Raw genomic sequence first — 25,394 nt, 5'->3', positions numbered from 1 at the left:
TGGACAAACTGAGCCCACGGGGTGGCTGCTGCTTAACCTCTTAAAAGCCATTGTCTATAAGCAGCTTTTACATCTCCTGGCAGCGTATCTGATCAGGGGCTCATCAGCAACCCTTGACACCATTGTGGAGGGCTGATAGGTTGCCATGGCAGCCGGCTGAAGGCCCCCATCACTTCCATCCCGGTATAGCTGGGCTTCACAGGAGACCTGATTTGTACTATATACTACAATAGTGAAGTTTGCAGTGTACAGAACAAGCGATCACAGGCTGAAGTGCCCGATATGGACAAAAAAAAGTGTAAGAAACAAACAAAAAAGTTATTCAAAATAAATATTACCCCTGGCTCATCCCACGGAATTAAAACTAAAAAAGTGATCACATTCAGCATCACTGCATCAGTACAAGTGTGATCTATGACATTATTATATTACATAACCCATATGGTAAAAGGCGCAAAGAAGAATTTGAAATGCCAAAATCGCCAAGGTTTTTTTTGGTTGTGGCTTCTATAGCAAAAAAAAAACAAAATGTAAGAAAAAAAATACAAATGTCATAAACAGCCCAAACGGTAGCAATAAGACCCCGACAAGCCGTAATGCAGGTCTGTCAGGTGCAGGTAGTGAGACATGGCCAGATACAGGACTTCTTTATGAAGTTCAGAACAGTAAATTACAAATAGAAATAACCCTACACAAGTGTGGTATCAGCGTAACCGGAAAGCCCGGGAGAATGAAAAATAAAACACACAAGCGGAATTGCGGATTTGACCATTTCATCTCCCTCTGAATTCATTTTTCCGTTATCCTGAGGGATTTCATTCAGAAGTTCTACTTGGCCCCACAGGCAATCCCAGACACAGCCATGCTGAGGGAAAACCCAGGGACAAAATTCATGAAGATGGCTGTCATTACGGGGTTAACATAGCAGATCAGCCTAAAAACGCTCTCCTCGCCTCCGACAACCAATCACAGAGCAGCTTTCACTTTTCAACAGATTACAAAATGAAAGCTGCTATGACTGGTTGCTACGGGCAACAGCAGCTGTAGAAATCTTCCCATCAGCCCCAGCGCTGCCGGTGTAAACTTTCCTGCCAGGTTACATGCAGAATAACAATGCCCTTACCAATCACCAGGATGGAGCCAAGCTTCCCATTGGCAGGGCTGGGGCAAGACGTGCCCTGATCCCTGTACTGGGGGGTCTCCGTGCCCGGGGTCCTAAGCCTCCCCTTAGTAGAGGCGGCACCTCGCTGCCGGTGACGGAGGTGCCCGTCCGTTGACCCACTTTGCTCCGTTGACCGGGACTTTCCTTCCACGGCCATGCTGCAGATCACCGCCGAGTGAAAGCCCTGCAATACAAATGGAGAGCGCCCACATTGACGGGAGCAGCGCAGGCACGAAGGGGTCGTGTCTACAGCGGAGCAGCTCCGGGGGGGCGTGACGTCACGGGAAGGGGCGGGGCCTCGTCATTTCCACGGCCGCGCTCAGCCTCAGAACAGGAAGCGGCAGCGCAGCAGCAGTAATGCGCGACACGTGTCTACAAAGAGGCTGTGTGTGCAGGAGCTGTGGACTGCTGGAGGGGACTATGGTGTGTGTGCAGGAGCTGTGGACTGCTGGAGGGGACTATGGTGTGTGTGCAGGAGCTGTGGACTGCTGGAGGGGACTATGGTGTGTGTGCAGGAGCTATGGACTGCTGGAGGGGACTATGGTGTGTGTGCAGGAGCTGTGGACTGCTGGAGGGGACTATGGTGTGTGTGCAGGAGCTGTGGACTGCTGGAGGGGACTATGGTGTGTGTGCAGGAGCTGTGGACTGCTGGAGGGGGGACTATGGTGTGTGTGCAGGAGCTGTGGACTGCTGGAGGGGGGACTATGGTGTGTGTGCAGGAGCTGTGGACTGCTGGAGGGGACTATGGTGTGTGTGCAGGAGCTATGGACTGCTGGAGGGGACTATGGTGTGTGTGCAGGAGCTGTGGACTGCTGGAGGGGGGACTATGGTGTGTGTGCAGGAGCTGTGGACTGCTGGAGGGGACTATGGTGTGTGTGCAGGAGCTATGGACTGCTAGAGGGGACTATGGTGTGTGTGCAGGAGCTATGGACTGCTGGAGGGGACTATGGTGTGTGTGCAGGAGCTATGGACTGCTGGAGGGGACTATGGTGTGTGTGCAGGAGCTGTGGACTGCTAGAGGGGACTATGGTGTGTGTGCAGGAGCTGTGGACTGCTGGAGGGGACTATGGTGTGTGTGCAGGAGCTGTGGACTGCTGGAGGGGACTATGGTGTGTGTGCAGGAGCTGTGGACTGCTGGAGGGGACTATGGTGTGTGTGCAGGAGCTGTGGACTGCTGGAGGGGACTATGGTGTGTGTGCAGGAGCTGTGGACTGCTGGAGGGGACTATGGTGTGTGTGCAGGAGCTGTGGACTGCTGGAGGGGACTATGGTGTGTGTGCAGGAGCTATGGACTGCTGGAGGGGACTATGGTGTGTGTGCAGGAGCTGTGTACTGCTGGAGGGGACTATGGTGTGTGTGCAGGAGCTGTGGACTGCTGGAGTGGGGACTATGGTGTGTGTGCAGGAGCTGTGGACTGCTGGAGGGGACTATGGTGTGTGTGCAGGAGCTGTGGACTGCTGGAGGGGGGACTATGGTGTGTGTGCAGGAGCTGTGGACTGCTGGAGGGGACTATGGTGTGTGTGCAGGAGCTGTGGACTGCTGGAGGGGACTATGGTGTGTGTGCAGGAGCTGTGGACTGCTGGAGGGGACTATGGTGTGTGTGCAGGCGCTGTGGACTGCTGGAAGGGACTATGGTGTGTGTGTGCAGGAGCTGTGGACTGCTGGAGGGGACTATGGTGTGTGTGCAGGAGCTGTGGACTGCTGGAGGGGACTATGGTGTGTGTGCAGGAGCTGTGGACTGCTAGAGGGGACTTGTTGTGAATTCTGTGGCTGAGTTCACTTCTGTGGTCACAAGTGGTATTGCAGTCTCTGGGCTTCCTCCCTCAGGTGTTTTGGTGAGCTCGTTGGCTGCCTTGCTATTTAGCTCCACCTGAGTCTGTCTTCCTTGCTCCTTGTCAATGTTCCAGTGTTGGATCTGAGCTACTGCATCTTTCCTTGGGCCTGCTGCTCTGCTAGATAAGTGCTTCTAGTTTGTTTTCTGTTTTTTTCTGTCCAGCTTGCTATTGTCTTTTGCTGGAAGCTCTGAGAAGCAGAGGGGTGCACCGCCGTGCTGTTAGTTCGGCATGGTGGGTCTTTTTGCCCCTTTGCGTGGTTTTCGTTTTAGGGTTTTTTGTAGACTGCATAGTTCTCTTTGCTATCCTCGCTCTGTCTAGAATATCGGGCCTCACTTTGCTGAATCTATTTCATTCCTACGTTTGTCTTTTCATCTTGCTAACAGTCATTATATGTGGGGGGCTGCCTATTCCTTTGGGGTATTTCTCTGAGGTAAGTCAGGCTTGTATTTCTATCTTCAGGCTAGTCAGCTCCTCAGGCAGTGCCGAGTTGCATAGGTAGTTGTTAGGCGCAATCCACTGCTGCTTATAGTTGTGTGAGGATAGATCAGGTACTGCAGTCTACAGAGATTCCACGTCTCAGAGCTCGTCCTATTGTTTTTGGTTATTGCCAGATCTCTGTATGTGCGCTGATTACTGCACGCTGTGTTGCCTGATTGCCAGCCATAACAGTACAAGGAGCCCCACCAATGATTCCCAATAGAGGGAAAAAAGAAATCCTGACATCATTTTTTTTTCTTAGCTCTGTCTTCAGTCTTTTTTTTCCCCTAGACATTAGAGTGCTTCAGGACACAGCTGTGGACATGGATATTCAGGCTCTGTGCTCCTCAATGGATAATCTCGTTGTAAATGTACAAAAGATTCAAGATACTATTGATCAGAAATCGATGCTAGAACCAAGAATTCCGATTCCTGATTTGTTTTTTGGTGACAGAACTAAGTTCCTGAGCTTCAGAAATAATTGTAAGCTATTTTTGGCCTTGAAACCTCATTCTTCTGGTAATCCTATTCAACAGGTTTTGATTATTATTTCTTTTTTGCGCGGCGACCCACAGGACTGGGCGTTTTCTCTTGCACCAGGAGATTCTGCATTGAGTAATGTTGATGCATTTTTCCTGGCGCTCGGATTGCTTTACGATGAGCCTAATTCAGTGGATCAGGCTGAGAAAAATCTGCTGGCTTTATGCCAGGGTCAGGATGATGTAGAAGTATATTGTCAGAAATTTAGGAAATGGTCAGTACTCACTCTGTGGAATGAATCTGCACTAGCGGCTTTGTTCAGAAAGGGTCTCTCTGAAGCTCTTAAGGATGTAATGGTGGGATTTCCTATGCCTGCTGGTTTGAATGAGTCTATGTCCTTGGCCATTCAGATCGGTCGTCGCTTGCGCGAGCGTAAATCTGTGCACCATCTGGCGGTACTGCCTGAGAGTAAACCTGAGCCTATGCAGTGCGACAGGACTATGACTAAAGTAGAACGGCAAGAACACAGACGTCTGAACAGACTGTGTTTCTATTGTGGTGATTCTACTCATGCTATTTCTAATTGTCCTAAACGCACTAGGCGGTTCGATAGCTCTGCCGTTATTGGTACTGTACAGTCCAAATTCCTTTTGTCCATTACCTTAATGTGCTCTTTGTCATCGTATTCTGTCATGGCGTTTGTGGATTCAGGCGCTGCCCTGAATCTGATGGATTTGGATTATGCTAAACGTTGTGGATTTTTCTTGGAGCCTTTGCGGTGTCCTATTCCGTTGAGAGGAATTGATGCTACACCTTTGGCCAAGAATAAGCCTCAGTACTGGGCCCAGCTGACCATGTGCATGGCTCCTGCACATCAGGAAGTTATTCGCTTTCTGGTACTGCATAATTTGCATGATGTGGTCGTGTTGGGGTTGCCATGGCTACAAACCCATAATCCAGTATTGGATTGGAACTCTATGTCGGTAACCAGCTGGGGTTGTCAGGGAGTACATGGTGATGTTCCATTTTTGTCTATTTCGTCATCCATTCCTTCTGACATCCCAGAGTTCTTGTCGGACTTTCAGGATGTATTTGAAGAGTCCAAGTCTGATGCCCTACCTCCGCATAGGAATTGTGATTGTGCTATCGATTTGATTCCTGGTAGTAAATTCCCTAAGGGTCGTTTATTTAATTTGTCCGTGCCTGAACACACCGCTATGCGCAGTTATGTGAAGGAGTCCCTGGAGAAGGGACATATTCGCCCATCGTCGTCACCATTGGGAGCAGGGTTCTTTTTTGTAGCCAAGAAGGATGGTTCGCTAAGACCGTGTATTGATTACCGCCTTCTTAATAAGATCACTGTTAAGTTTCAGTATCCCTTGCCATTGTTATCTGACTTGTTTGCTCGGATTAAGGGGGCTAGTTGGTTCACTAAGATTGATCTTCGTGGTGCGTATAATCTGGTGAGAATCAGGCAGGGAGATGAATGGAAAACGGCATTTAATACGCCCGAGGGTCATTTTGAGTATCTGGTGATGCCGTTCGGACTTGCCAATGCTCCATCTGTTTTTCAGTCTTTTATGCATGACATTTTCCGTGAGTATCTGGATAAATTCTTGATTGTTTACTTGGATGACATTTTGATCTTCTCAGATGATTGGGAGTCTCATGTGAAGCAAGTCAGAATGGTTTTCCAGGTACTGCGTGCTAATTCCTTGTTCGTGAAGGGATCAAAGTGTCTCTTCGGTGTGCAGAAAGTTTCATTTTTGGGGTTCATCTTTTCCCCTTCTACTATCGAGATGGATCCGGTTAAGGTTCAGGCCATCCAGGATTGGACTCAGCCGACATCTCTAAAAAGTCTGCAGAAATTCCTGGGCTTTGCTAATTTTTATCGTCGCTTCATCTGTAATTTTTCTAGCATTGCCAGACCATTGACCGATTTGACCAAGAAGGGTGCTGATTTGGTTAATTGGTCTTCTGCTGCCGTGGAAGCTTTTCAGGAGTTGAAGCGTCGTTTTTGCTGTGCCCCTGTGTTGTGTCAACCTGATGTTTCTCTTCCGTTCCAGGTCGAGGTTGATGCTTCTGAGATTGGTGCAGGGGCGGTTTTGTCACAGAGAGGTTCTGGTTGCTCAGTGTTCAAACCATGTGCTTTCTTTTCCAGGAAATTTTCTGCTGCTGAGCGTAATTATGATGTGGGCAACCGAGAGTTGCTGGCCATGAAGTGGGCATTCGAGGAGTGGCGTCATTGGCTTGAGGGTGCTAAGCATCGCGTGGTGGTATTGACTGATCATAAGAACTTGACTTATCTCGAGTCTGCCAAGCGCTTGAATCCTAGACAGGCCCGTTGGTCGTTATTTTTTGCTCGTTTTGATTTTGTGATTTCATACCTTCCGGGCTCTAAAAATGTGAAGGCGGATGCTCTGTCTAGGAGTTTTGTGCCCGACTCTCCGGGGTTATCTGAGCCGGCGAGTATCCTCAAGGAAGGAGTCATTGTGTCTGCCATCTCCCCTGATTTGCGGAGAGTGTTGCAGAAATTTCAGGCTAATAAACCTGATCGTTGTCCGGCCGAGAAACTGTTCGTCCCTGATAGGTGGACTAGTAAAGTTATCTCTGAACTTCATTGTTCGGTGCTGGCCGGTCATCCAGGAATCTTTGGTACCAGGGAGTTGGTTGCTAGATCCTTCTGGTGGCCATCTCTGTCACGGGATGTGCGTGCTTTTGTGCAGTCCTGTGGAATTTGTGCTAGGGCTAAGCCCTGCTGTTCACGTGCCAGTGGGTTGCTTTTGCCCTTGCCGGTCCCGAAGAGGCCTTGGACACATATTTCGATGGATTTCATTTCTGACCTTCCCGTTTCTCAAAAAATGTCGGTCATTTGGGTGGTCTGTGATCGCTTTTCTAAAATGGTCCATCTGGTGCCCTTGGTTAAATTGCCTTCCTCCTCTGATTTGGTGCCTTTGTTCTTCCAGCATGTGGTTCGTTTACATGGCATTCCTGAGAATATTGTTTCTGACAGAGGTTCCCAGTTTGTCTCGAGGTTCTGGCGAGCCTTTTGTGGTAGGATGGGCATTGACCTATCTTTCTCCTCGGCCTTCCATCCTCAGACTAATGGCCAGACCGAACGAACCAATCAGACCTTGGAAACATATCTGAGATGTTTTGTTTCCGCTGACCAGGATGATTGGGTGTCATTTTTGCCGTTGGCTGAGTTCGCCCTTAATAATCGGGCCAGCTCGGCTACCTTGGTCTCTCCATTTTTCTGCAATTCTGGGTTCCATCCTCGTTTCTCTTCAGGACAGGTTGAGTCTTCGGACTGTCCTGGTGTGGATTCTGTGGTGGACAGGTTGCAGCAGATCTGGACTCAGGTAGTGGACAATTTGACCTTGTCCCAGGAGAAGGCTCAGCTTTTCGCTAATCGCAGACGCCGTGTGGGACCCCGACTTCGTGTTGGGGATTTGGTTTGGTTATCTTCTCGTCATATTCCTATGAAGGTTTCCTCTCCTAAATTTAAACCTCGTTTTATTGGTCCGTATAGGATTTCTGAGATTCTCAATCCGGTGTCTTTTCGTCTGACCCTCCCAGACTCCTTTTCCATACATAATGTATTCCATAGGTCGTTGTTGAGGAGATACGTGGCACCTATGGTTTCATCTGTGGAGCCTCCTGCCCCTGTTTTGGTGGAGGGGGAATTGGAGTATATTGTGGAGAAGATTTTGGATTCTCGTGTCTCTAGACGGAAACTCCAGTATCTGGTCAAATGGAAGGGTTATGCTCAGGAAGATAATTCCTGGGTTTTTGCCTCTGATGTCCATGCCCCAGATCTTGTTCGTGCCTTTCATGTGGCTCATCCTGGTCGGCCTGGGGGTTCTGGTGAGGGTTCGGTGACCCCTCCTCAAGGGGGGGGTACTGTTGTGAATTCTGTGGCTGAGTTCACTTCTGTGGTCACAAGTGGTATTGCAGTCTCTGGGCTTCCTCCCTCAGGTGTTTTGGTGAGCTCGTTGGCTGCCTTGCTATTTAGCTCCACCTGAGTCTGTCTTCCTTGCTCCTTGTCAATGTTCCAGTGTTGGATCTGAGCTACTGCATCTTTCCTTGGGCCTGCTGCTCTGCTAGATAAGTGCTTCTAGTTTGTTTTCTGTTTTTTTCTGTCCAGCTTGCTATTGTCTTTTGCTGGAAGCTCTGAGAAGCAGAGGGGTGCACCGCCGTGCTGTTAGTTCGGCACGGTGGGTCTTTTTGCCCCTTTGCGTGGTTTTCGTTTTAGGGTTTTTTGTAGACTGCATAGTTCTCTTTGCTATCCTCGCTCTGTCTAGAATATCGGGCCTCACTTTGCTGAATCTATTTCATTCCTACGTTTGTCTTTTCATCTTGCTAACAGTCATTATATGTGGGGGGCTGCCTATTCCTTTGGGGTATTTCTCTGAGGTAAGTCAGGCTTGTATTTCTATCTTCAGGCTAGTCAGCTCCTCAGGCAGTGCCGAGTTGCATAGGTAGTTGTTAGGCGCAATCCACTGCTGCTTATAGTTGTGTGAGGATAGATCAGGTACTGCAGTCTACAGAGATTCCACGTCTCAGAGCTCGTCCTATTGTTTTTGGTTATTGCCAGATCTCTGTATGTGCGCTGATTACTGCACGCTGTGTTGCCTGATTGCCAGCCATAACAGGGACTATGGTGTGTGTGCAGGAGCTGTGTACTGCTGGAGGGGACTATGGTGTGTGTGCAGGAGCTATGGACTGCTAGAGGGGACTATGGTGTGTGTGCAGGAGCTGTGGACTGCTAGAGGGGACTATGGTGTGTGTGCAGGAGCTATGGACTGCTAGAGGGGACCATGGTGTGTGTGCAGGAGCTGTGGACTGCTGGAGGGGACTATGGTGTGTGTGCAGGAGCTGTGGACTGCTGGAGGGGACTTTGGTGTGTGTGCAGGAGCTGTGGACTGCTAGAGGGGACTATGGTGTGTGTGCAGGAGCTATGGACTGCTAGAGGGGACTATGGTGTGTGTGCAGGAGCTGTGGACTGCTAGAGGGGACTATGGTGTGTGTGCAGGAGCTGTGGACTGCTGGAGGGGACTATGGTGTGTGTGCAGGAGCTATGGACTGCTAGAGGGGACTATGGTGTGTGTGCAGGAGCTGTGTACTGCTGGAGGGGACTATGGTGTGTGTGTGCAGGAGCTGTGGACTGCTGGAGGGGGGACTATGGTGTGTGTGTGCAGGAGCTGTGGACTGCTGGAGGGGACTATGGTGTGTGTGCAGGAGCTGTGGACTGCAGGAGGGACTATGGTGTGTGTGCAGGAGCTGTGGACTGCAGGAGGGACTATGGTGTGTGTACAGGAGCTGTGGACTGCAGGAGGGACTATGGTGTGTGTGCAGGAGCTATGGACTGCTGGAGGGGACTATGGTGTGTGCAGGAGCTATGGACTGCTAGAGGGGACTATGGTGTGTGCAGGAGCTATGGACTGCTAGAGGGGACTATGGTGTGTGCAGGAGCTATGGACTGCTAGAGGGGACTATGGTGTGTGCAGGAGCTATGGACTGCTAGAGGGGACTATGGTGTGTGTGCAGGAGCTGTGGACTGCTGGAGGGGGGACTATGGTGTGTGTGTGCAGGAGCTGTGGACTGCTGGAGGGGACTATGGTGTGTGTGCAGGAGCTGTGGACTGCTGGAGGGGACTATGGTGTGTGTGCAGGAGCTATGGACTGCTGGAGGGGACTATGGTGTGTGTGCAGGAGCTATGGACTGCTGGAGGGGACTATGGTGTGTGTGCAGGAGCTGTGGACTGCTAGAGGGGACTATGGTGTGTGTGCAGGAGCTATGGACTGCAGGAGGGACTATGGTGTGTGTGCAGGAGCTATGGACTGCTGGAGGGGACTATGGTGTGTGTGCAGGAGCTATGGACTGCTGGAGGGGACTATGGTGTGTGCAGGAGCTATGGACTGCTAGAGGGGACTATGGTGTGTGTGCAGGAGCTGTGTACTGCTGGAGGGGACTATGGTGTGTGTGCAGGAGCTGTGGACTGCTAGAGGGGACTATGGTGTGTGTGCAGGAGCTGTGTACTGCTAGAGGGGACTATGGTGTGTGTGCAGGAGCTGTGGACTGCTAGAGGGGACTATGGTGTGTGTGCAGGAGCTGTGGACTGCTGGAGGGGACTATGGTGTGTGTGCAGGAGCTGTGGACTGCTGGAGGGGACTATGGTGTGTGTGCAGGAGCCATGGACTGCTGGAGGGGACTATGGTGATTGTGCAGGAGCTATGGACTGCTGGAGGGGACTATGGTGTGTGTGCAGGAGCTATGGACTGCTGGAGGGGACTATGGTGTGTGTGTGCAGGAGCTATGGACTGCTGGAGGGGACTATGGTGTGTGTGCAGGAGCTATGGACTGCTGGAGGGGACTATGGTGTGTGTGCAGGAGCCATGGACTGCCGGAGGGGACTATGGTGTGTGTGCAGGAGCTATGGACTGCTGGAGGGGGGACTATGGTGTGTGTGCAGGAGCTATGGACTGCTGGAGGAGACTATGGTGTGTGTGCAGGAGCTATGGACTGCTGGAGGGGACTATGGTGTGTGTGCAGGAGCTATGGACTGCTGGAGGGTACTATGGTGTGTGTGCAGGAGCTATGGACTGCTGGAGGGGGACTAACTATGGTGTGTGCAGGAGCTATGTACTGCTGGAGGGGGACTAACTATGGTGTGTGTGCAGGAGCTATGTACTGCTGGAGGGGGACCAACTATGGTGTGTGTGCAGGAGCTATGTACTGCTGGAGGGGGGACTAAGGTTACGTTCACATTTGCGTTGTGCGGCGCTGCGTCGGCGACGCAACGCACAACGCAAATATGAACGCATGCACAAACGCTGCGTTTTCTGACGCATGCGTCGCTCTTTGCATGGTTTTGGGCGCAGGAAAAACTGCATCATGCTGCGTTCCCTGCGCCCTGACGCATGCGCTGCAGCGACGCATGCGTCGCAAAACGCAAATGCAACGCATGTCCATGCGCCCCCATGTTAAATATAGAGGCGCGTGCGTCGCCGCGGCTGCGCCCGACGCAGCCGGGAGCGGCGCAAATGTGAACGTAGCCTAACTATGGTGTGCAGGAGCTATGGAGTGCTGTAGGGGGAACTATGGTGTGTGTGCAGGAGCTATGGACTGCTGGAGTGGGACTAACTATGGTGTGTGTGCAGGAGCTATGTACTTATGGAGGGGGGACTAACTGTGGTGTGTGCAGGAGCTATGTACTGCTGGAGGGGGCACTAACTATGGTGTGTGTGCAGGAGCTATGTACTGCTGGAGGGGGGACTAACTATGGTGTGTGTGCAGGAGCTATGTACTGCTGGAGGGGGGACTAACTGGTGTGTGTGTGCAGGAGCTGTGTACTGCTGGAGGGGGGACTAACTATGGTGTTTGTGCAGGAGCTGTGTACTGCTGGAGGGGGGACCAACTATGGTGTGTGCAGTAGCTATGTACTGCTGGAGGGGGGACTAACTATGGTGTGTGTGCAGGAGCTATGTACTGTTGGAGGGGGGACTAACTATGGTGTGTGCAGGAGCTATGTACTGCTGGAGGGGGGACTAACTATGGTGTGTGTGCAGGAGCTATGTACTGCTGGAGGGGGGGGACTAACTGGTGTGTGAGGAGGGCTGTGTGTGCAGGAGCTATGTACTGCTGGAGGGGGGACTAACTATGGTGTGTGTGCAGGAGCTGTGTACTGCTGGAGAGGGGGACTAACTATGGTGTGTGCAGGAGCTGTGTACTGCTGGAGGGGGACTAACTATGGTGTGTGCAGGAGCTATGTACTGCTGGAGGGGGGACTAACTATGGTGTGTGAGGAGGGCTGTGTGTGCAGGAGCTATGTACTGCTGGAGGGGGGACTAACTAACGTGTGTGAGCAGGAGCTATGTACTGCTAGAGGGGGGACTAACTATGGTGTGTGTGCAGGAGCTATGTACTGCTGGAGGGGGGACTAACTATGCTGTGTGTGCAGGAGCTATGTACTGCTGGAGGGGGACTAACTGGTGTGTGTGCAGGAGCTATGTACTGCTGGAGGGGGACTAACTGGTGTGTGTGCAGGAGCTATGTACTGCTGGAGGGGGACTAACTGGTGTGTGTGCAGGAGCTATGTACTGCTGGAGGGGGACTAACTATGGTGTGTGTGCAGGAGCTATGTACTGCTGGAGGGGGACTAACTATGGTGTGTGTGCAGGAGCTATGTACTGCTGGAGGGGGACTAACTATGGTGTGTGTGCAGGAGCTATGTACTGCTGGAGGGGGACTAACTGGTGTGTGAGGAGGAGCTATGTATTGCTGGAGGGGGACTAACTATGGTGTGTGAGAAGGAGCTATGTACTGCTGGGGGGACTAATTATGGTGTGTGAGGAGGGCTGTGTGTGCAGGAGCTATGGACTGCTGGAGGGGGGACTAACTATGGTGTGTGTGCAGGAGCTATGTACTGCTGGGGGGACTAACTATGCTGTGTGTGCAGGAGCTATGTACTGCTGGAGGGGGGACTAACTATGGTGTGTGCAGGAGCTATGTACTGCTGGAGGGGGGACTAACTATGGTGTGTGCAGGAGCTATGTACTGCTGGAGGGGGGACTAACTATGGTGTGTGCAGGAGCTATGTACTGCTGGAAGGGGGGACTAACTATGGTGTGTGCAGGAGCTATGTACTGCTGGAGGGGGGACTAACTATGGTGTGTGAGGAGGGCTGTGTGTGCAGGAGCTATGTACTGCTGGGGGGACTGGTGTGTGAGGAGGGCTGTGTGTGCAGGAGCCATGTACTGCTGGAGGGGACTAACTATGGTGTGTGAGGAGGGCTGTGTGTGCAGGAGCTATGTACTGCTGGGGGGACTGGTGTGTGAGGAGGGCTGTGTGTGCAGGAGCCGTGTACTGCTGGAGGGCACTGTGTGGTGTGAGGAGGGCTGTGTGTGCAAGAGCTATGGAATGCTGGAGGGCACTGGTGTGTGAGGAGGGCTGTATGTGCAGGAGCCATGTACTGCTGGGGGGGGACTATGGTGTGTGAGGAGGGCTGTGTGTACAGGAGCTATGAACTGCTGGAGGGGACTAACTATGGTGTGTGAGGAAGGCTGTGTGTACAGAAGCTATGGACTGCAGTAGGGGACTATGTGGTGTGTGAGGAGGGCTGTGTGTGTACAGGAGCTATGGACTGCAGTAGGGGGACTATGGTGTGTGAGGAGGGCTGTGTGCAGGAGCCATGGACTGCAGGAGCCATGGACTGCAGGAGGGCACTGTGTGGTGTGTTATGAGGGCTGTGTATGCAGGAGCTATGTACTGCAGTAAGGGGACTATGTGGTGTGTGAGGAGGGATGTGTGCAGGAGCCATGTACTGCAGTAGGGGGACTATGTGGTGTGTGAGGACTGCTGTGTGTAGGAGCCATGTACTGCAGTAAGGGGACTGTGGTGTGTTAGGAGGGCTGTGTATGCAGAAGCCATGTACTGCAGTAGTGGGACTGTGGTGTGTGAGGAGGGCTGTTGTGAATTCTGTGGCAGAGCTCCCTCCTGTGGTCACAAGTGGTACTTCGGCTGATTCTCTCTGTGAGCTACTGTTGGTGGAGGAAAGTGGTATTGCGGCTTCTGAGTTTCCTACCTTAGGTGATGTGGTGAGGTCGTTAGGTACTGCTCTACTTAACTCCACCTAATGCTTTGATCCTGGCTTCCTGTCAATGTTCCAGTGTTGGACTTGTTTTTCCCTGGATCATTCCTGTGGCCTGCTGCTCTGCATAGCTAAGTTCTTCTTTGCTATTTGTTTGCTATTTTTTCTGTCCAGCTTGTCTAATTGTTTTGCTGGAAGCTCTGGGACGCAAAGGGTGTACCTCCGTGCCGTTAGTTCGGTACGGAGGGTCTTTTTGCCCCCTTTGCGTGGTATTCTTTAGGGTTTTGTGTAGACCGCAAAGTTATCTTTCCTATCCTCGCTCTGTTAAGAAAGTCGGGCCTCACTTTGCTGAATCTATTTCATCCCTACGTTTGTCTTTTCATCTTACTCACAGTCATTATATGTGGGGGGCTGCCTTTTCCTTTGGGGTATTTCTCTGAGGCAAGGTAGGCTTATTTTCTATCTTCAGGCTAGTTAGTTTCCCAGGCTGTGCCGAGTTGCATAGGCAGAGTTAGGCGCAATCCACGGCTGCCTCTAGTGTTGTTTGGAGAGGATTAGGGATTGCGGTCTGCAGAGTTCCCACGTCTCAGAGCTCGTTCTATGATTTTGAGTTATTGTCAGATCACTGTATGTGCTCTGACTGCTATGTCCATTGTGGTACTGAATTGCCTTTCATAACAGAGGGCTGTGTATGCAGGAGCCATGTACTGCAGTAGGGGGACTATGTGGTGTGTGAGGACTGCTGTGTGCAGGAGACATGTACTGCAGTAGGGGGACTGTGGTGTGTTAGGAGGGCTGTGTATGCAGAAGCCATGTACTGCAGTAGGGGGACTATGTGGTGTGTGAGGAGGGCTGTGTATGCAGGAGCCATGTACTGCAGGAGGGCACTGTGTGGTGTATGCAGAAGCCTTGTACTGCAGGAGGGGACTGTGTGTGTGGAGGGCTATGTAGTCAGTAAGCCATGCCTCCGACTCCTCAATTTCTCCCACTTCCTTATACATGGCTCATGTTTAAGTGATGCATTTACTGTATTAAAATGGGAACATCAGGTTTTTACTCACCATTATGATACAATAATCAAGCTATATAGATGGAACTTAAAATATATAAATTGGAGTACAACTTTAGAACACAAAAAACTTTAATAAATTGTAAATATGTAATACACTATGCATTAAGTGGGAAAAACACTTTTCAACAAAATTGTACTGAATAACATTTGTGCAGTCTATAAATTTGAGCTGAGAAATAGTATTGCCTCCATCAGATCCTCCTTCATAGATTACCTCAAATCTGCTCTGCTCTGGTTATTTTAAGACTACGCAAAAACCTCTACACTAGGGTTGGTGGCAAAGCGGTAACCACTTGGGCAACGCCTCTAACGGTAGAAAGGAATTGCCTCATGCACGGTATGTTTTGATGAAGAGTTGCATTCTATTTTGAGTGCAAGTAAAAAATTTTGCTGAAATATGGTCAATCTTTTTCTCTGCGGTAACGCTTTGCCTGCTCCATGTCATCCAAAAACTTTTCAAAATGAAACTCCTCATCTGTTGACTCTGAAGATAAGTCCTCTTGGCAGGCCTGTAGCCCACTCATCCTAACTGCTACTTCAGTCAGAGGTTCTTTTCCTGTAACAACTCGTATGTTGTATGCCTCATTACATGCACTGCATGGGGTGTACAGTGGGACCACAAGGTGCATTTTCAAAGACACCTGTCCGATGTGATAATGGTAGTGAGTGGATAAATTGGTCCACTACCACTCCACCATCTGTTCCGAAAAGCAGATCTCTGGCTTCAGCCAATTTTGCACCAGATGTAACAGGTCAAACGTTTTGAACGGGAGAGATGCACCTGTACCACTGCTTGAAGAAGTTGTCCTCCAGAAACTGGCAGTAGGTCTAGGAGTTGAGCTTCACTCCATCCTCAACACGAAAAGGTCCCACAAGTTCATCTTTGATGATACCAGCCCATACCAGTGCCCCACCTCCACCTTGCTGGCGTCGGAGTGGAGCTCCCTGCCCTTTACTAATCCTGCCTCTGGCCCATCAAGAGTCAGTCTCATTTCATCAGTCCATAAAACCTTTGAAAAGTCAGTCTTAAGATATTTCTTGGGACAGTCTTGATGTTTTATCTTGTGTTTCTTGTTCAAAGGTGGACGTTTTCAGCCTTCCTTACCTTGGCCATGTCCCTGAGCATCACACACCTTGTGCTTTTTGTTACTCCAGTAACGTTGCAGCTCTGAAATATGGCAAAACTGGTGGCAAATGTCATATTGGCAGCTTCACGCTTGATTTTCCTCAATTCATGGGCAGTTATTGTGCGCCTTTTTTGCCCAACATGCTTCTTGCAACCCTGTTGGCTATTTGCCATGAAACGCTTGATTGTTCAGTGATCATGCTTCAAAAGTTTAGCAATTTCAAGACTGCTGCATCCCTCTACAAGACATCTCACAATTTTGGACTTTTCAGAGCCCGTCAAATCTCTCTTCTGACCCATTTTGCCAAAGGAAAGGAAGTTGCCTAATAATTAAGCACACCTTATGTAGGTTTTTGATGTCATTAGACAACACCCCTCCTCATTACAGAGATGCACATCACCTGATTTACTTAATTGGTAGTTGGCTCTCAAGCCTGAACAGCTTGGAATAGGACAACATGTATACAAAGTATCATGTGATCAAAATACAACTTGCCTAATAAGGCTACTTTCACACTAGCGTCGGTACGGGGCCGTCACCATACGTCGGCCCGACGTACCGACGCAAACTGCGAAAAAATAGAACAACGTGGGCAGCGGATGCAGTTTTACAATGCATCCGCTGCCCCATTGTAAGGTCTGGGGAGGAGGGGGCGGAGTTCCATCCACGCTTGCGCGGTCGGAAATGGCAGACTCGACGCACTAAAAAAAGTTACATGGAACGTTTTTTTTGTGCCGACGGTCCACCAAAACACGACTCATCCGTCGCACAACGGATGCGACGTGTGTCGATACGTCGCAATGCGTCGCTAATGAGTCTATGGAGAAAAAACGCGTCCTGCGGGCAACTTTGCAGGATGCGTTTTTACTTCAAAACGACGCATTGCGACGTATGTCAAAAAACGCTAGTGTGAAAGTAGCCTTATTCTGCACAAAGTGTAATTCTAATGCTGATAGATAATGGTACTGTGCCTAAAACGGAAAAATCGTAAACTCTTAAAATATAGTAAAAGAATGATGAAGATCACAATAATGTACAAATGTCAGAATCTCATTTTAAACTTATGGAATAAGCCATTTCTTAATGATTTTGACCTGAATTCAAATCTGATAAGAGTAATATGCAAGCATTAATGGATTCCATTTTCCTTGATATATTTTTTTCCACAGGTGCAATATCTTGGTGAAATCTTTCCCCTCACTCGTTGCTCACTGCTCTACAGTTTGGTAGTAAAAAATCTAGATGCAAATGTAAGAAATTAATCTTCAAGGACTTACTACAGTCAATATCCTAATATGTTTGGATGAGATTTTCCACCAACTCTTCCCAGTTATCTGCTCTTGAATTTCCCAAAAAATTAGTTACCACTGATGCGAATGCTACCCATGCAGCCTTTTCCTTGCCCTACAAGAAACGGAGAAACTCCTCATCTTAAAGAAGCTTAAGAATCTGAGCCATGATAAAGACTCTTTCCTTTGTTTGCTTTACTCAACCTGAGATATATCAATGACATACTTGAATGGGTTTACATTTTTTAGCAATTGCCTTTACAAAGTTCTTTATTAGGCCCAAGTAGACTAGATATGCAAAGTTGGTAACAAAATCTTATGTGGGTCACCAAGTGCTGGATATAGGACATTTTTACCCCCTAGGTCAAGTGAATGTTGGAGAGGCCAGTCTTTTTTATTATAGTGATAGTCTCTTACACGACTATCCCACTCACACAGAAAGCAGCAGTACTTTGTGTGTCCATCCTGGAGACTGAGTAAGAGGACAAACACCTTTAAATCACAATAGAGGTGCCACAAATGTTGGTCAAAGTTCAGGCACCTCAATAGTTGTTTTGCTGTCATAGGTTTCTTTGATGTGGATTGCATAACCAACTAGATTTGAAGGTACTCAACGCAATATCCTTGTCACGATCCATGTGCATTGTACTGTGGATGTACCAAATAGAATAAAGAGCATTGGGTCCTCAGAACGGCGGAACCCAAGAAGTGCAATGGAACTCAAAAAATAAAATATCAAAATGTATTTCAAAAACATTAAAATTTAAATTCCATACATTATAAATATCAGAAGTTCCTCATAGATATAGGGCACAGTGGTGTCAATAAATAATCATAATATATTCAGGGTACTCAGTATGTATGTATGTATGTATATATATATATATATAGTGGCTTCAGGAATGCACAGTTGAAATGAGATGTCTTCTCGTGGAGTTTCAAAATGTTTTTTTTTCAAAGAGTTAAATGCACCACATGTGTGGAGTTACAAGTGAAAAGTTTAGAGAAAGAAGAAATAGCTCAACATGTTGCTTGCTCTTCAAACGCATTGGATCTGTGTCTGATGTGTTAGCCATTGCACAGAGCATGTAGTAAGAAGAAAAAAGGAAGTTCTGTTTGCACAACCATCCATGAATAAAATTATCATTTTATTGGCCAAAGTTTAAAAAACAAAAAAAACACAGAAAAATTGAGCTTGGTTTGAGTTGGTATATATGCAGCACAGAAACGCATGTTCACATTGCCTATAAAACAAACAAAACCTACAAGAAAAATGAGCAAAAACCCTGCTGTAACTAAATAAGTAAAAAGCAAAAGTGCATTTAAGTAACACAGAGTTCTTAGTAATACTGTTTTTGACTTAAAAACATGATCATAAAAACCTTCCTACCGCGGCAAGGTGACTGATTGGGAAGTCCTACACTGTCTAATATTAAAAACCTTACCATGTGTCAAAGTTGACCTCAGTGTATGAATAAGGGCAGACAAAAGGAACGAGTCCCAAACAGTGGATACCAGTCTGGGGAAGCCTTTAAATGTGATTTCAAACTCAGGAAAGGGAGGCCACACCCCGGCTTGCACAGAATGCTTTTTACTTAGCCCCTTCATGACCCAGCCTATTTTGACCTTAAAGACCTTGCCGTTTTTTGCAATTCTGACCAGTGTCCCTTTATGAGGTAATAACTCAGGAACGCTTCAACGGATCCTAGCGGTTCTGAGATTGTTTTTTCGTGACATATTGGGCTTCATGTTAGTGGTAAATTTAGGTCAATAAATTATGCGTTTATTTATGATAAAAACGGAAATTTGGCGAAAATTTTGAAAATTTCGCAATTTTCACACTTTGAATTTTTATTCTGTTAAACCAGAGAGTTATGTGACACAAAATAGTTAATAAATAACATTTCCCACATGTTTACTTTACATCAGCACAATTTTGGAAACAAAATTTTTTTTTGCTAGGAAGTTATAAGGGTTAAAATTTGACCAGCGATTTCTCATTTTTACAACGAAATTTACAAAACCATTTTTTTAGGGACCACCTCACATTTGAAGTCAGTTTAAGGGGTCTATATGGCTGAAAATACTCAAAAGTGACACCATTCTAAAAACTGCACCCCTCAAGGTGCTCAAAACCACATTCCAAAAGTTTATTAACCCTTCAGGTGCTTCACAGCAGCAGAAGCAACATGGAAGGAAAAAATGAACATTTAACTTTTTAGTCACAAAAATTATCTTTTAGCAACAATTTTTTTATTTTCCCAATGGTAAAAGGAGAAACTGAACCATGTAAGTTGTTGTCCAATTTGTCCTGAGTACGCTGATACCTCATATGTGGGGGTAAACCACTGTTTGGGCGCACGGCAGGGCTTGGAAGGGAAGGAGCGCCATTTGACTTTTTGAATCAAAAATTGGCTCCACTCTTTAGCAGACACCATGTCGCGTTTGGAAAGCTCCTGTGTGCCTAAACATTGGCGCTCCCCCACAAGTGACCCCATTTTGGAAACTAGACCCCCCAAGGAACTTATTTAGATGCCTAGTGAGCACTTTAAACCCTCAGGTGCTTCACAAATTGATCTGTAAAAATGAAAAAGTACTTTTTTTTTTCCAAAAAAATTCTTTTCGCCTCAATTTTTTCATTATCACATGGGCAATAGGATAAAATGGATCATAAAATTTGTTGGGCAATTTCTCCCGAGTACGCCAATAACTCATATGTGGGGGTAAACCACTGTTTGGGCACTCGGCAGGGCTCGGAAGGGAAGGCACGCCATTTGACTTTTTGAATGGAAAATTAGCTCCAATTGTTAGCGGACACCATGTCACGTTTGGAGACCCCTGTGTGCCTAAACATTGGAGATCCCCCAGAAATGACCCCATTTTGGAAACTAGTCCACCAAAGGAACTAATCTAGATGTGTGGTGAGGACTTTGAACCCCCAAGTGCTTCACAGAAGTTTATAACGCAGAGCCATGAAAATAAAAAAATAAAAATTATTTTCTCAAAAATGATCTTTTAGCCTGCAATTTTTTATTTTCCCAAGGGTATCAGGAGAAATTTGACCCCAAAAGTTGTTGTCCAGTTTCTCCTGAGTACGCTGATACCCCATATGTGGGGGTAAACCACTGTTTGGGCACATGCCGGGGCTCGGAAGTGAAGTAGTGACGTTTTGAAATGCAGACTTTGATGGAATGCTCTGTGGGCGTCACGTTGCGTTTGTAGAGCCCCTGATGTGGCTTAACAGTAGAAACCCCCCACAAGTGACCCCATTTTGGAAACTAGACCCCGAAAGGAACTTATCTAGATGTGTGGTGAGCACTTTGAACCCCCAAGTGCTTCACAGAAGTTTATAATGCAGAGCCGTGAAAATAATAAATACGTTTTCTTTCCTCAAAAATAATTATTTAGCCCAGAATTTTTTAATTTTCCCAAGGGTAACAGGAGAAATTTGACCCCAATATTTGTTGTCCAGTTTCTCCTGAGTACGGTGATACCCCATATGTGGGGGTAAACCACTGTTTGGGCACATGCCGGGGCTCGGAATTGAAGTAGTGACGTTTTGAAATGCAGACTTTGATGGAATGCTCTGCGGGCGTCACGTTGCGTTTGCAGAGCCCCTGATGTGGCTAAACAGTAGAAACCCCCCACAAGTGACCCCATTTTGGAAACTAGACCCCGAAAGGAACTTATCTAGATGTGTGGTGAGCACTTTGAACCCCCAAGTGCTTCATAGAAGTATATAATGCAGAGCCGTGAAAATAATAAATACATTTTCTTTCCTCAAAAATAATTATTTAGCCCAGAATTTTTTATTTTCCCAAGGGTTACAGGAGAAATTGGACCCCAAAAGTTGTTGTTCAGTTTCTCCTGAGTACGCTGATACCCCATGTGTGGGGGTAAACCACTGTTTGGACACACGTCGGGGCTCAGAAGGGAAGTAGTGACTTTTGAAATGCAGACTTTGATGGAATGGTCTGCGGGCGTCACGTTGCGTTTGCAGAGCCCCTGGTGTGCCTAAACAGTAGAAACCCCCAAGTGACCCCATTTTAGAAACTAGACCCCCCAAGGAACTTATCTAGATATGTGGTGAGCACTTTGAACCCCCAAGTGCTTCACAGACGTTTACAACGTAGAGCCGTGAAAATAATAAATCATTTTTCTTTCCTCAAAAATGATGTTTTAGCAAGCATTTTTTTATTTTCACAAGGTTATCAGGAGAAAGTGGACCCCAGTAATTGTTGCGCAGTTTGTCCTGAGTATGCTAGTACCCCATATGTGGGGGTAAACCACTGTTTGGGCACACGTCGGGGCTCGGAATTGAGGGAGCACCATTTGACTTTTTGAATACGAGATTGGCTGGAATCAATGGTGGCGCCATGTTGGGTTTGGAGACCCCTGATGTGCCTAAACCATGGAAACCCCTCAATTCTACCTACAACACTAACCCCAACACACCCCTAACCCTAATCCCAACTGTAGCCATAACCCTAATCACAACCCTAACCCCAACACACCCCTAACCACAACCCTAACCCCAACACACCCCTAACCCTAACCACAACCCTAATTCCAACTGTAGCCATAACCCTAATCACAGCCCTAACCCTAACCCCAACACATCCCTAACCCTAATCCCAACTGTAGCCATAACCCTAATCACAGCCCTAACCCTAACCCCAACACACCCCTAACCCTAATCCCAACTGTAGCCATAACCCTAATCACAACCCTAACCACAACACACCCCCTAACCACAACCCTAATTCCAACCCTAACCCTAAGGTTATGTGCCCACGTTGCGTATTCGTGTGAGATTTTTCAGCATCATTTTTGAAAAATCCGCGGGTAAAAGGCACTGCGTTTTACCTGCGGATTTTCCGCGGATTTCCAGTGTTTTTTGTGCGGATTTCACCTGCGGATTCCTATTGAGGAACAGGTGTAAAACACTGCGGAATCCGCACAAAGAATTGACATGCTGCGGAAAATACAATGCAGCGTTTCCGCGCAGTATTTTCCGCACCATGGGCACAGCGGATTTGGTTTCCATATGTTTACATGGTACTGTACACCTGATGGAACACTGCTGCGAATCCGCAGCGGCCAATCCACTGCGGATCCGCAGCCAAATCCGCACCGTGTGCACATGGCCTAATTCTAAAGGTATGTGCACACGCTGCGGATCCGCAGCAGTTTCCCATGAGTTTACAGTTCAATGTAAACCTATGGGAAACAAAAATCGCTGTACACATGCTGCGGAAAAACTGCACGGAAACGCAGCGGTTTACATTCCGCAGCATGTCACTTCTTTGTGCGGATTCCGCAGCGGTTTTACAACTGCTCAAATAGAAAATCGCAGTTGTAAAACTGCAGTGAAATGCGCAGAAAAAACGCGGTAAATCCGCCATAAATCCGCAGCGGTTTAGCACTGCGGATTTATCAAATCCGCAGCGGAAAAATCCACAGAGGACCAGAATACGTGTGCACATACCGAAACCCTAACCCTACCCCTAACCCTACCCCTAGCCCTAACCCTAACCCTAACCCTACCTCTAGCCCTAACCCTAGCCCTAACCCTAACCCTATTCTAACAGTGGAAAAAAAAAATTCTTTATTTTTTTTATTGTCCCTACCTATGGGGGTGACAAAGGGGGGGGGTCATTTATTATTTTTTTTATTTTGATCACTGAGATAGATTATATCTCAGTGATCAAAATGCACTTTGGAACGAATCTGCTGGCCGGCAGATTCGGCGGGCGCACTGCGCATGCGCCCGCCATTTTGGAAGATGGCGGCGCCCGGGGAGAAGACGGACGGACCCCGGCAGGATCGGTAAGTATGATGGGGTGGGGGGGAGCACGGGGGGGGGATCGGAGCATGGGGGGGTGAATCGGAGCGCGGGAGGGGTGGAACGGAGCACGGGGGGGTAGAACGGAGCACGGGGTGGTGGAACGGAGCACGGGGGGGTGGAACGGAGCACGGAGGGGGGTGGATCGGAGTGCAGGGGGGTGATCGGAGCACGGGGGGGTGATTGAAGCACGGGGGGAGCGGACAAGAGCACGGGGGGGGAGCGGAGCACAGGACAGAGGGGAGCCGGAGCAGTGTACCGGCCAGATCGGGGGGCTGGGGGGGCAATCGGTGGGGTGGGCTGGGGGCACATTAGTATTTCCAGCCATGGCCGATGATATTGCAGCATCGGCCATGGCTGGATTGTAATATTTCACCCGTTATAATAGGTGAAATATTACAAATCGCTCTGATTGGCAGTTTCACTTTCAACAGCCAATCAGAGCGATCGTAGCCACGAGGGGGTGAAGCCACCCCCCCTGGGCTAAACTACCACTCCCCCTGTCCCTGCAGATCAGGTGAAATGGGAGTTAACCCTTTCACCCGGCCTGCAGGGACGCGATCTTTCCATGACGCCACATAGGCGTCATGGGTCGGATTGGCACCGACTTTCATGACGCCTACGTGGCTTCAAAGGTCGGGAAGGGGTTAATTACAGCAAAGTTTAATAAACAAGTGGATCCATCGATGAAACAGAAACTGACACGTTTATGACAGTAATTCAATATTTCTGTGTTCCTTGATCTCCTTTTGCTTTCATGCATCATATCACATGGTGAAATATACATTTTTGATATTTAGCTATTTTGGATATTTTGAGATCTGTGTAATGTAGTTATCGTGAAGCCTTATTTGGAGCAGCACGGTGGCACAGTGGATAGCACAGCAGCCTTGTCCTGGATTGTCCACAGCAGCTGGAGTCCTGGGTTCAAGCCCCACTAAGGACAACATCTGCAAAGAGTTTGTATGGTGTTTCTGTGGGTTTCCTCCCACATTCCAAAGACATACTGATAGGGAATTTAGATTGTGAGCCCCAACGGGGACAGCAACGATAATGTGTGCAACCTGTAAAGCGCTGTGGAATATGTTAGCGCTATATAAAAATAAATATTATTATTATTATTTGGAGCATTGTGTAGTGTTACCTATTACCTCTAAACTAAGGACATCATTTTCGAATATGGACCAATGCCTTAGACTGACACATGTGTTTAAGGATTCAGACTGATGGCATTTGGTCTGAGTCCTTAAACACTAACTAAGGAACTTGCTAGTCTAAGGGGCAAGTTCCTTAGTTGATGTAAAAATACATAAATCCATGCGACGCATTCATTCCTGCATTAAGACTGTCAAAGGTTGTCATCGGTTTATATTCCCAGACTCTTCTGTCTCTCTGAGATTTGAAGCTACCTCTTAACACAAGTAATTTCATGTCCATAATGTTATGATTTGGGAGACAAATATGTATTGCCACAGGTAGATCCATTCTTCTTTCTCTTATTGTGTGGCGGTGAGAATTCATTCTTGTTCTAAGCTTTTGCCCTGTCTCCCCCACATAAAGACCCCCAGTTGGACATTTAGTACATATAATTAGGTACACCACATTAGAAGTGACGCAGATGAAAGTACCTGGGATCTTGTAGTCCTGATGTGAATTGGGGATCTTTATCTGGTCCGTGGTCATTATAAATGGACAGGTTTTACATGTTTTCTGATTGCAAGGAAAGGTTCCTGCAGCTGTTGGAGAGGACAGGGAGCTCTTGACAATGATGCTTCTTAGATTTGGGGGCTGCCTAAAACACAGTAGTGGGGGGTCCGGAAAAATGGATTGTAAGCGGGCATCTTTTTGTAGTAAAGGTTGTAATTTCCGTGCAGCTCCCCTTAGCACATCCAAATTTGGATTGTAGGTAACTACTAGAGGTACCCGGTTATTTTCTTCTTTAGCCTTGTAATGTAGCAGGTGATTCCTTGATATTTTTGTGGCTCTTGTAATCTGGTTTTCAATTGTTCTTGGATGGTAGCCCTGATTCAAAAAGGTCTTTCTGAGGCGACAAAGGTGTTCTTCCCTATCCATTGTGTTGGAACATATACGATTGTATCTGATGGCTTGGCTGTAGACAATAGAGTTTTTTATGTGTTTTAGATGGAAACTGTCCCATTTAAGGTATGTTGGATGGTCGATTGGCTTCTGATACAAGGATGTCTCTATTTTATTGTTCTGCAGCTTAATGATTGTGTCCAAAAAGGTAATTTCAGTGCAGGAGTAGTTGAGTGTCAAGTTGATGGTAGGATGAAATTGATTAAACTGTTCATGGAACGTCTTTAGCTGTGGCTCAGACTCAGTCCAGATGATTAGAATGTCATCAATGTAGCGGTAGTAGGCCAGAGGCCTGATGGGACATGAGGACAAAAAGTCACTTTCAAGCTTGGCCATGAAAAGATTTGCATACTGTGGGGCCATTTTACTTCCCATTGTTGTGCCAGTCTCCTGTATATAGATCTTCTTGTCAAATTCAA

The 25,394-nt window shown here is 47.8% G+C and overlaps 1 protein-coding gene across 2 annotated transcripts in view; it reads right to left on the bottom strand.

Annotated features, from left to right (window-relative positions):
• DPY19L1 (dpy-19 like C-mannosyltransferase 1) overlaps window positions 1-1,433 on the bottom strand; it is a 259,028-nt gene extending 257,595 nt beyond the window's left edge. Inside the window, exon 1 of one of the 2 annotated variants that reach the window (XR_011314012.1) lies at window positions 1,124-1,433. Coding sequence is in view for 1 of the 2 variants with exons in the window: in XM_069730266.1 (XP_069586367.1) it covers window positions 1,124-1,319 (196 nt within the window). In the remaining variant the exon portion in view is untranslated. The remainder of the gene's footprint in view (window positions 1-1,123) is intronic. The other variant, XM_069730266.1, reaches the window with a different exon arrangement.
• Between the last annotated feature and the right edge of the window lie 23,961 nt (window positions 1,434-25,394).

This window comes from Ranitomeya imitator, chromosome 6 (assembly GCF_032444005.1).
Source record: "Ranitomeya imitator isolate aRanImi1 chromosome 6, aRanImi1.pri, whole genome shotgun sequence".
Classification (NCBI taxonomy): Eukaryota; Metazoa; Chordata; class Amphibia; order Anura; family Dendrobatidae; genus Ranitomeya; species Ranitomeya imitator.
This window is presented reverse-complemented; position numbering and strand designations above follow the sequence as displayed.